Genomic DNA, 12,586 nt, shown 5'->3' on the forward strand with positions numbered 1-12,586 from the left:
TTACTGCTATAAACTAGATTTTACTTCAGTTTTAATCAAAGAGGTAAAGTAGTAATTTACAATTCATAAGACTTCAACTTTTGAAAAATCATCATGTTTAAAGAATTCACAACAAAGAACACCACAGCTGGAATCACTAAAAAAATTTTATTGAAATGATAGCCTTGCAGGCTGAACATAAAAACAAAATACATGTCCAGCATCAGCAACATCTTAGAGCAGTGGTTTGTCACAGAAGCATCTCATGAGTTACAACCTGTTATAAATATGATGCAATAGAAACAACAAGCAGGATAGGAGACAAAACCAATTTTTTTTTTTATTTTAAATATTGGCATGGATTTACAGTCAGAAATAATTCTTAAATGAATAGACCTTCAAAGGAATTCCAAGAAGACTACATGCTAGTCCTTGCCTCTAATCTTTTATACTCGGTACAGCCCATCACTACCCCTACCTACAGTCCCGTATAAGCCACCAGTGAATTAACATTCCTACAAAATCTCACCAGGATTTTTCTGCTTGGACAGTGTGGCACTTGCATAAAGCATACTAGGGGAAGAAGGTTGCCACATCTTCTGAACTGGAAATTCATTAGGAGTAGTCATTCTTATTAAGTATATTTATTAGTCTGATAACAGCTGGCTATCAGCCCAAAATATTAAAATAATTTTAAAAATATATGTACCACTTAAGAAAAATATAACTCAGTTCTTGCATGCTAAAATGGAAGAAAACATGGCTGTTTTTTTCAGAAGATGAGAACTTGCTATTATTTTCAGTGTGCTAACAGAGGAAGTGATTAGTAAGTAGAAACATGAAACCCCATACTATGTTTGTAGATGCAACGTAGCAGCAAATTACCAGAATTTGAAATTATCACTTACCAAAATCTACTCTTGTTAGTATGCACTGCATTGGATGGTCAGTTGTATGCCTTGTCGTTGTTGCACCACTTTCATAACAAGTTGCACAGAGATCGTAATCGTAGCAAATTAAACACTTGTATCTGCGACCTCGAAAATTTCCTTTTAAACATGCATCACAGCTGACACCTGTAAACAAATAAAATTGCTTTAAAACAGCAAGAAATTAACTTTTTTTTATAAGAGGCAGATTTGTTGCTGTCACTGCTCAACAACTAAAAGGAGCCAGCCATCTCTGACATGTACAGCTGACTCAATTTTTAAATGTATTTATGTCTAAAGATACTGCTCTTCCAAATTCAGTATTTTGAAATCTTGAAGTAAAGTAAGGGTAGACTCAAGCACTTGAAATAATAATACGTTAAGTTACAAAATTTCTTCAGGCACATCTTCCTACAGGCACCTTTACATACTTTGACTGTTCAGTTAGGAATCCTGGGCTAAACACTCTTAAACTAAACGGTATAATGGTTGATGGAGACACACAATCCCCACCCCCGCACCCCCCAATAAGCAAACCAACTGCTGACAAAAATGCACTAGCTTTTCTGCCTTTACTTTCACACTTCCTAATACTTTAATTCTGGAGAATATCGTAACCACCCCTGACATATGTGGGGTAGAAATTAGGAGCTTTTCTCATTTTAAATAAGAGGAAAAAGTTAACGTGTTTCTTGAAGTTAGGCTACATCCGTTCTCTCCACCCTATTTCTTTCTCAAGCTCAATCTTTATACTGTAAAGGAGCCACACTGCATGTGTCAGAGAAAGGCGTTACAGGTTCCAAAGGTTTTCATTTTTCTCTGTGTAGTTTCAGTTTGCTCTTGGTTACTTGGTTAAGTGCAGGCGAAATGTCATCACCTTGTAATCTGTCAAGTTAACACAAACTTCAATTGCAGCAGCAAATTCAGGGCCTCCATGAAAAGAAACCAGTGAATACAATTAAGGCAAGGTTTTCATCAATATCCCCTTTCAGCGTCAGCTAAGACATGTTCTTCATAGCATAGTACAAGAACAGACAACTTTAGAGAAATAAAACTGCCAGAACAAAATAATCACCTTATTCACCTCCCTATATTTTAAGCCTAACTGCTAGAGGATTGCTGTTAATTACAGATTTTTTTTTTACATTTTTTGTTGTGCTACTCCACTCCGGAGCATTTGAACAGAAACTTCACCACACCTAATGCAGGAATGCAACAGTAAGTAATTTCTTTAAAATCCCTGCTACTTGTTCAATGGCATCATTATTTAGATGAACAGTAGACAAAATTACTTTTTTCCCCCTTTAGTTTCTTTAGCTACAGGGATAGCTTAAGGCACTATCTAACAGTTTCTAATGTCTAAGCACCATGCTTGTATGAATACTGAACCTATTTCTTTAGTTGCCTCACTCAGTATCTACTTTGAAAGACTCCCTGCATGGAGTAGCACTTTAAAAGAAAATATTTCAAGCATCTTTGTTAACAGCCTCAAAGAACTGCATTTTGAGGATGGCCCTGTTACCATCTTCAAAATTTTGTTTTGTTGTTGGGTTTTCTTAAAATCTTTCTCACTTGACATGCTTTTTTCTGAAGGACCTATAACAATCTTTGATGACTAGGACAGTGAGAGCAACCTAACTTCTGAGAGCACCTGTTTGTTAACTCTGTAGAATGAATTTAATTGCTTCATTTCATTTGTTTGCTTTTCCCATATAGAGATCAATAAAATTTTACCTATGCAGCATCCATATCTCCTCAACATGCTACACATAAAACACGTTATCAGTTACTGGCAGCAGTGCAAGTCTTTGTTGCTTACTTAACTTTCTAGAAAACAAGTTGATGAGCAAGTTAGACACTGAAGTAAGGAGACTAGTTTAACCTACAGTCTGTCAGACACTAACAGCTTTCCTGATGAAGTATTAAGCCATGGTTCTCCAGTAAATTGTATTCTCCCCACTTTTTTTTTTCCTTTAAAGGGCTCAGAACAGTTGATTTAATGCAGATGTAAGCCTCTTTGCAACAAACTCTTCCTGTCACATGCCCTCTCAAACATCTAGATCGTTTCTACTTGAAGACAGCCATGTTCTTAAGAAGTTTTAATTTACATGCAACAGCAACCCACACACACTCTGTGATACTAACTTAGGAGAAATTCAGCCACAAACATAAATCACAACATAATGTTTGTATTTAAAACTTAATAACATTTCCAGTGGAAATGTACAAGGTCTTCAAACAGATTAATTTTACTTCCTACGACCAATTACCAGACAGCCTACAATCTAATTAGAACAGAAAAATTAACATTAGCATAACACATCACTATGGCTGGTGAAGTCAGACCAAGAGAGTAACAAAGTTAAGGACAGCAGGCTCTCTGCATCTCCCAAAGTTGACATTTTGCCACAACAACCATATCCTCCCCCCTTGGGAAACGGGCTAACAGCAGGGGATGTACCATGTTACTTTTATATCCTTTTGTAGAGCAGTGAATGAAAGCCACAAAAGGGAATATGGTAATTAGAAGTCTCAGTTTGGGAGTTAAACCCATGTTTAAATCCCCAGATCTCCCTCTGTATCCAGTAGGGCCCCTTTTCCAGAAGTTGCATCACTTATTCTTTCCTTTTTACAACAGTTTCACTGAAGTCAAGGCTGTTAACAGTTCTTCCTGTTCTTCAAGCCTATCACTTGGCTCCCAAAACCTCATCCATCTATCCCAACCTAGATCTGGAAACCAAAATGTCCAGGCAAATAATCTCCTCCCAACCTCTTCTTTCTACTACTGTAAACACTTACTTCTTTATCAAAGCTTTGATTTGGTTTTTAGTTTTTCTCTACTTTAATCTTTACATCAACTGAAATTCCAGAAGCTCCTTTCTTTCCCCTGCTCAAACCCCAAACACTCAAAGATAACACATGACAGTCAGCACAGCGTCTCTTCTACCAGGTGCCTATCCAACATTTCCCTGCATTTACCTTACATCTGCAAATACAGCAGATACACTACAGATTCAAGAATGTCAGATTAACCTGAACATAATCATAATAAACACAGGTTTTGAGAAAAAAACATGGTCTGGAGGGGTTCACTTTGAAGCAGGGAACAAAAGCAAACACCAAACCAAAAGAAGAGCCTGAAGAAGGTATGACAAGGATTTAGATACTCAGCAGACATTTCTGACTTGCACAAAATGCTACTGACTTTTAAAAGAATCCTTGAATGGAATCCCACTAACCCTGCATGAATTGCTATTTGATGAGAACTTCAAATTCACCTTTTGCAAAGCAACAGTTTAGAATGATCAGAGTAAAAATTATCCATTTTAGTTACAGATTAAATTTTCATCATCATAGGTGATAGAGGTGACTTCCTCAAATTTTCTTCTACTTTGTTATTGCTATACAAGTACCCAATATACTGCATAACATATATCATGTCTAATTAAAATCTTGCTGCTCAGTGGCAGTTCGGGGTTTTTTTTAATACAACACCGTTCCACTAGAGGGAAGCATTGTGCTAAAAGCCTAAGGAGTTTTGGTTCACGTTACCTTTGATTACCAAGTTTCAAGTTCTGAAAGTTTATTCTGCAGTATTCCCTCACGGTATCAACAGTTTCAGCCTCTCCAGCTTCACATTTTGAGTGAAATGAAGTAGGAGATAGCTAACAGTCCCGTTAATAAATACAGTTTACCCCTTCAATAAAAAATTCTTACTACATTTAATGTGAAGTCACCCTACATCTTCACCTAATCCAAGCCGAAGACTTCAGGGAAGGTATCACACAACCATTTTTATGTAGCATGCTGAATAGTGATTTTAAAAAAAATAAAACAAAACATAATAAATAAAAAAACCCCACAACACAAAAAAACCTCCAAACAAACCCAGAAGAACTCCTCTCCCCAACACTTTTCATACTTTGATCCTGATAGCCAGATATAACTTGCTCTTATGACATGGAATTGGTTTTGCTAGGCATTAACTGAAATGAAAGCAACTTCTCCTAAGTTTAACAGAGAGACCAAAGGAAGCACATAATCTGATTTCATAATGGAGAGAATAATGCTGGACAGACACGTGGTTCAAAGATTACATACATCAGGATTAATTTGTTTTTACAATTACAAGCAAAGAAGTGTCCTGAATGTCCCAAGCCATTACTGTCTTAGATAGACAGCCACCTGTAACAGAGCACAGGCGGTTTTGCCCATAGTATCTGAGGAGGCCAAGTGGGGAATCAGAATAACAATATTAAAAGCACAATAATCTGGCCCAGATAAAAGTGACCTGAGAAACTGTGGAGAACTCAACAAGTTGTTTTTTTTCTTATGAAGAACATATGGTCAAAGATAAGCTATATAGACACACTGAAATATGTTCCTGCCTCAAACAATGTGAGCAGCTAAATCTTATCAATGCTTTGTATCATGTGATTTTTAGAAATTTCAGAGAAAACGCCACCCACTAATCACCAGAAAACACATACAAAGCCTGCACCTGAAGTATTCAAACAGTGAAGACAACAACATTCAGCTCCTGAGGGCAGTATTTAGTCCTTGTGCCGTCCCTGAGAATCAATGAATTCCTGAACAATACACTGGAAAAAACTAGGTGCACAGGCTTCACCATTTAACATACTTGCCAGCAGCTAAGTGTCCAAAACCCAACTTTATGGCCTGTAGTTCAGGTACTGCTTTTAATTCATCAGTAAGAACAACTGAACTGATTTAATGTCCCAACATAAATACAAAATTAGCCTGTCAAAGACTTCTCCAGAATGAAAATGCCAGTTACATAAGCATTTCTCCCCACCTTACCTGAAGTATTAAGGGGTTCACCCTTCTCAAAGAACACATTCTTTTATATATATATATACACACACACACACACACACACACATATTACATATATATGTACCACTGAATTTCAAGGGGACTGGACAAACTTCAAGGCTTCTGCCTTTTAAAATCACCTTCTAAAAGCCCCAACTTAAGCATGCAATGCAAGTGAAAAAGTAGTGCTGCCTCTTTTGTGGTACAAAAGTTTGCAACCTATGTAGTGCATTTAGATGTTCTGAGGATCACAAGTAACACTACTTTTAACATGCACCTGATAACATTTCACTGCAAGACGTTCTTTCAGTGAGTTCACTTGTTTCGGTTTTGGGGATTTCTTTTTGGTTTTGTTTGGATGGGTTTCTTTATCATCTTTTTATGTTCTGTTTTTAATACATTTGCTGAACATCAGCTCCCTCATCTGTAGTCTGCATGCCACATGGCAACCCCAGGCCTTAAAGCAAGACATTCTATTTAAGTGGTTCAGTTGTTTCTAAGACTTAAGATAGGAAAATATATGCCACTTGATAACATTTAAAAAAAGAAATGCCAAACATTTCTTACTTCAGTAGCCTCATTCTTAATGCAGGCTACCTAATTTGAGAGGTTAACTTCCAGGAACAGAAATTTCTTGTTTCTATGAAAATTTCACCAGAAATTCAGCCAAACCATAGAACTTGAATTTTTTTTTTCTCCTCACATTTACTAAAGCAGATTGTGAGAACATACATCAAGGATACTCCATATATACCATATCTCAAGAGCATACTTCATCACCATTGCAGCTCCGAGTGCTGAACAGAAAATTCACACCCCTGAACTAACTAAAATGCTCCATCCCCCCATACATCCTGTGTACAACAGGGCTGAATATGCAGTATCTTCCTACAGCAGAGTGGAAGGAGAAACAACCAGACTAGCATGTCTGCAGGAAGAACCAGTAGGATTAAAGCTGCAGGAAGAGATTATGTTGACCTAGAACTGGAAAGAAAGGGAGGAGGAGGAAAGGAAGGTAATCAGGCAGGCCTATTAGACCAGAACGGCAAAAAAGACTTTTTTCTGAACAGCACTCCTCCTTGTCCTTTGTCTCCAGAGTCTGGAGTACAAACAGATCCCCAAACCTAGCCATCTCCCTGTTATCAACAAGTTTCATAAAGCCCACCTGCACAGTGTCTGGTACTTGTCTAGAGTGCCTAAAAAGAAAGAATCAAGCAGTATGGCTTGCCCAACAATTTCCAGCCTTAGTCCTAACACATGAGCATCAGTCAGCCTGCTACCAAAAAGAATTTTTCCATTTTTGCTTTCGCATCGCCAAGTTGTGGAAGTTATAACAGTTTCAGTTATCTAGGGCATCAGGAACACGTGATTAGTGAGCATGGCAAAACACGCCCAGCATTAAGCAGGAATCATGCAGGAGAGATGGCACCCCACAGCAACAGTCACCTGCCTTTCCCATGAAACCGTCCTTCTCTCTCCCGATTTCCCCAATTCATTCATTTGCTACGCCTTTCAATTCTGACACCACAATAAGAACCTCACACAGCTCACTGTCTCACATCTGTTTCAGAGGTGCAGCAGAATGCATGTCTATTCCATTCTCAGAACAGTCTGTTCTGTGCACCAAGGCAGCCAGGGAAGAGTGTTCCACACACAAACTAGTACATGGCAAGGTAATTAAACTTACCATCTTAAGGTCTATGTGTAAGGGATGAAACAAAGTTGTGCTAGTTACCTTCATTTTGCTGCTTCCTAACTTGAATCTGTAACCTTTTTAAGTCAGTCCATCCATTTCTATTTGATTACACAAATTATTTTAATGGTGTAGTACTAAAATCAGCCAAAGAACAAGACAGCCATTACAACCACTTACATTTCCCTAACACATCATTGAAAATTCACTCAATACTGAAAACATCACTCAACATTTCTTCTCCAGATCTAACTTTTAAAGGAAAGGCACAGCATCTAACTGTAACACGCAGGGCTGCTTTTACTCCTTTGAAAAACATACAGAAATGCTGATTAAGTATTGGTAGTTCTTCATCTTTTTAATCGAAAGGTTCCTCAGTAGACTTACTTTAGGATTCACTACTCTCACAGGCAGGTTCTACATCTCTCTCATGTACCAATCACACCACCCAGTAGATGACATCCCATGACACCAGTGACATTTATATAGCAGGTCCAAGAACAACTTTGCCACCATCAGTGCAAATATAAACACGAAGTGAATATTTTAGTTTTTTGAAATGGATCCCAGAAACACTGGTGGTTCTACTACCACCTTAGCTCAAAGAAAGAACTTGTTTTCTTACAATGACAGATGGATGATATAACAGCCATCTAGTAAACCCTGTGCAATTTTCCTTTATTTATCACCTTTTCCAAAAAAGTTCCAACACAACAAACAGCCATCAATATGTATTTATTGATTTCTGCCCAAAAATCATTGTGATTTTCCCAAGCACCAAATCACTGAAATAGGAGATAATATACAAATAATTCTGTATGATGAGGTTTAAATATTGCTCATTTATTCTGACCTGAAATAGGCCAAAATAGGTTCTGTACAAGGACACACATATAACCTTGATCAGTTCTTGTCCATATTAAACGTATATTCTCTCTACATAATAAAAAGAGCAATCACTTTCTTTATAGAAGTTTTACATACAAATCTGCAAATTCTTTCAACTCTCTAAATATACTGCTGGGACACCTCAGACACAAACCAGAAACTGCTCTAAAGGCTGCTGGAAACTCTGGACTCACTATCTAGACATCATTTTACTGAGAATCACTATACAGCCTATGATGGAAAAAAACTACTTTCCTGACAAGCTGGGTGGAATAGCTTCCCATTATCCATGATCAGAGCAAACTTGTCTACACTGAAAAGACAGAGGAAAAAATGCACATCCCTGTGCCAAAACACAGAAAGCAAGCATGAATGAAAAAAGGATTTTAACAAGTTCATAGGAGTCCTTGGAAACTCATTCAGGTAAGATGAGAAAGCAGCTGCAGGAGGCCAATTCTGAAAACACATTTTTTAACTACCCTACGCTGTTTCTATCTAAGAAATTTTGTATAGTAAAATGTAAATGTGGGATCCACCTTAACTAGAGGATAGCTTTTATGTTTGAAACCTGCTAGAAGAATATTTGCTATGCCTTCTATTTTATTACTTTTGCAAGTTACCGTAAACATAAGACGGAAACAAACCACTTTCTCCAGATATATTAGCCCAAAAAAAAGTGTATTAAATAGTCTTGTTTTATAGGCCTCATATCCTGATCAGACTCTTCACTAACTATTCCTTAAATTCAGACAGTGAAAACTAGGTTAGTTTTAAGCCCTGGCCTCCTATAGCGAAAATGTTTTCCGAGTATCACTGACTTCCATATTATCAAGAAAAGCTGTCAAATATCTTCTCTGACTAGATTATTACATTTAACATATCTAAACATTTAGAAAGCAGCAGAATTCTTAACCTGTCATGAAAACTGATTCACAGTAAAAGGTTTTGCCAGACATGTTGAAGACTTAAAGCAGAACGATGAACAGTGTACATTGCAAGGATTTTTCATCAAGCAGATGTGGATTTCTAACTTAGTATTTGATACTCTGTCCATCCATCTCTTATCATTCAATTAATATAATTTAATTTGACCATCAAATCCACCACAACATGAAAGCCTGCTAAAGTACTGTTAATACATTAAAATTAAATAAATTGCAACGCATTTATCAGAGCACAGAAAGTTTGTGGTGTGGCAGCAAAGAGAACTGGCACCAGACATGACCTTATTTAAGAACTTTGTTAATCTGGGAAATGGCAAACAGCATGTGAATTCTATTAACAGAGAAATACTTATACTGAGGAAGCTGTAAACAGTGCCGGGCAAGAAAGTAACAGTAACAGTACTGGCCTAAATCCTGTATCTAGTAAAATCAGTCTCAAAGTTTCTCATTTAGTAGGACAGGAACAGGTTCCTCAGTTTCTTCCAGGGCTAGAGACAACAGAAATACGCAGCTCAGACAAACAGCTGAAAGAGAACTGGGCTTGGGGGGAAGAACATCACACACAAGTGAGTTTTATAGGTGTAAGAAACATGAAGAAACACTTGAGAAAATCCTAAGAAGAAATTAAACTGAAGAACTGCTATTTCTCTGTTGAGCCCTGCAAGAATAATGAGATTACCTTATAAAAAAATAAATATTTGCATATTTTAGAGCATTATACAAGAAGACTGACAAAAAAGTAAAAAAAAACCAAGGAGAACAAGACACATGTTGAATCAGGCATGGGAAAGAACGGAGCTGTATGGCTCAACTGAGCAGAAAACTCAATAGTCTTGAGTCCTTTTTCTACAACCCACTGTTTCAGGCAGGTAAGAGAAAAACATCAATACTCAACACACCTAGTAGAGGCAAAATTCATCAGTTTGCCTTGTAAATTATTACCTTTGCAAAAAGATTAGCAGAAATGAAATACACTATTTAGGTGCACCCTATACATAGCTCTGGTGTCTGGAATACACTCAGCTTTACTTCCTTTTGTGCTATCAGTCACTCCTGACCTTCTTAAACATTCCTCATGTATGCAAGTGTGGCAACCTTTTCTCTCCTGCAGTGCAGAGAAGAGTTAAGAATTGCACAGGCCAGGCAGCAGTGCAGAAAGCAGGCAGCATGGCTGGGCAACCAAAGAGCTAGAAGTGAAAGGCAAAGTTTTCATGCAGTAAGCACTCCTGCACTCCCTGTAACACCTTGTGATTACAGCATGTCTCACGACAGCCAAGACTTACAAAAAAGACTTGCACAAGGTGGTCTGGAAATACACAGACTTTTCATGTCAGAAAAATACATCCAGAAAGCAGCTGGGAGAGGGAAGGAAAAACAAGTGGTTCTCCTCTCCACTAAAGCAAGCAGCAATACCTATTTCACAGCAGGCAGCCATACCTAGAATCCTATCATCCAACCAAGTTTACAGAGAGGAGCACAAGAACACTTTCAAGCCTACAGTCTACCTTTAAAGTCCAATTCAAATGGCACCACAATGTCATAAAAGGAATTTATCTTTCCTTAACACCACAAGAGGTCTAGGAACTTGTATAAAGAACTGAGTTTCTCTGAACACAAGACAGTATGATAATGTAAATTTAATTTAAAAAATGGCAATAGGAAGTTAAAAACCTACTGTATATTCATTTAAATAGTAGCAATGTTCTACCCTGGGCCTTCTCAACCATTTTTCTTACTATGAACATAAACAGACTGCCTTGGCAACCACTTTTACTCCCACTCCGCTACAGAGAATAACTTCTTAGGCTGGTAACATGCCTGCAAAAACTACAACTGCTTATGATGTGAAAGCTACAACAGAAGAATACAGTAGGAAATACAGTAACCTAAAGCAAAAAAATGTTTCATGCCTGCTTTGGTCAGGCTTGGAGTTTGTTCCATTCCTCTCTTCCCCTCCTTTCTGATTCAGCATGGCATATACTTCTTTATTAATTGCTGATAGGTTCCCTGGATTGGCAACCCAGCCATTTGCCAGCCACACCAAATGCCTACCTTTGTCTTATTAAAAAAAAATTCATTTAGCTTTATTATTTGTAGTTTCTTTTTTCTTCTCCTTTATACCACATATGCATAAAACCCCAAAGATTATCAGAATATTACCTTCTGAACACTTCCCTGACAGTCCCATTCATCCTTTACACATACTTCCAACTTACTTTGCAGAATAATTTACTAACCACCCTATTTGAAAATAATGATTCAGATCATTTTCCTAAATAGCTTTCCATCTATCACTAAACACTAAAAGTCATTACTGATTTACAGATTACAGTTCATGAGTCTCCAGGATTTAAGTCTTTTTACTGTAATTAGCTCAATCTCTTAAAGAAAATATTTTTATTTAAGAAAAACTGCTTTAAAAGGATATTTCTGTTCAAACCTGTCCTCAAAGTAAACCTGATTCTCAGGAAAAACACTACACAAATGGATTTATATTCCAACACACCAAAAAGGAAAGAATCACTTGGGACAAGTATAAAAAATAATTAATTGCAGGTCCGTCAAACCAGATAAAAAGGGATCAATTTACTGTAGAAAATATAAAATGTAAGTTCATCAGCTTCACTATTATTTTGCCATAAAATCCCAACTGTATTCAGAAATTTAAGTGCAGGAAGAGAAAGTTCATTTTTATTCCTAGAACAGAAAGCAACCACCTACAATTTCCAAGTGAAAAACAATATCTATTTTTAACCCTACAGAAACTGAAGATACGTTAAGGTCAGCATTTAGAGCACCTATTTTCAGCTGGAGGGGGAAACAACTACTCTGAAGAAAATAATCACTGTGGTTTCAATGTAACTGTTCTGCTGCAGGTAGAAACACTAGAAGGCAAAATAAAAGATCAAAACTGGCGATATTTTGTTCCATCCTGCCAAAACTCAGATCTCTCAGATCCTCATGTTAAATTTTAATGAAGCAAGTTGCCAAGTACTCTGATGTACACCACAAGCGTCAGACAAATACCACAATTTCCATCACCTTGCTCCAGGCAAAAGCCTTCTGCAGCCCCTCATCCTTACTATGAATAGGACACAGTCATTCAGCCTTGCCCTAGAACAAAACATTCAGAATTAAACAATGTCACAAGCATTTGGGAAACTATACTAGCAGAAAAGATCAACAGCCAGATGAAACAGTCTGAACTTGAAGAGCTGCAGAGGAATACTCAGTACAGGAACCTAATTTAACAACCAGATGACAACTACAAAAAAAAAAATCTTATTTCCCACAAAATTCTAAAAATTTGGAAATTG

The 12,586-nt window shown here is 37.3% G+C and overlaps 1 protein-coding gene across 4 annotated transcripts in view; it reads right to left on the minus strand.

Annotated features, from left to right (window-relative positions):
- The window catches only part of LOC101912904 (E3 ubiquitin-protein ligase KCMF1), a 54,416-nt gene that overhangs the window by 25,458 nt on the left and 16,372 nt on the right, over positions 1-12,586 (minus strand). For 2 of the 4 annotated variants that reach the window (XM_055790850.1, XM_055790851.1), the window contains one exon: positions 888-1,055. In XM_055790850.1, coding sequence (XP_055646825.1) covers positions 888-1,055 — 168 coding nt within the window. Of the gene's footprint in view, positions 1-887; positions 1,056-12,311; positions 12,384-12,586 lie in introns of those variants that run through there. The other 2 variants (XM_055790852.1, XR_003552599.2) reach the window with 2 other exon arrangements.

This window comes from Falco peregrinus, chromosome Z, assembly GCF_023634155.1.
Source record: "Falco peregrinus isolate bFalPer1 chromosome Z, bFalPer1.pri, whole genome shotgun sequence".
Lineage (NCBI taxonomy): Eukaryota > Metazoa > Chordata > Aves > Falconiformes > Falconidae > Falco > Falco peregrinus.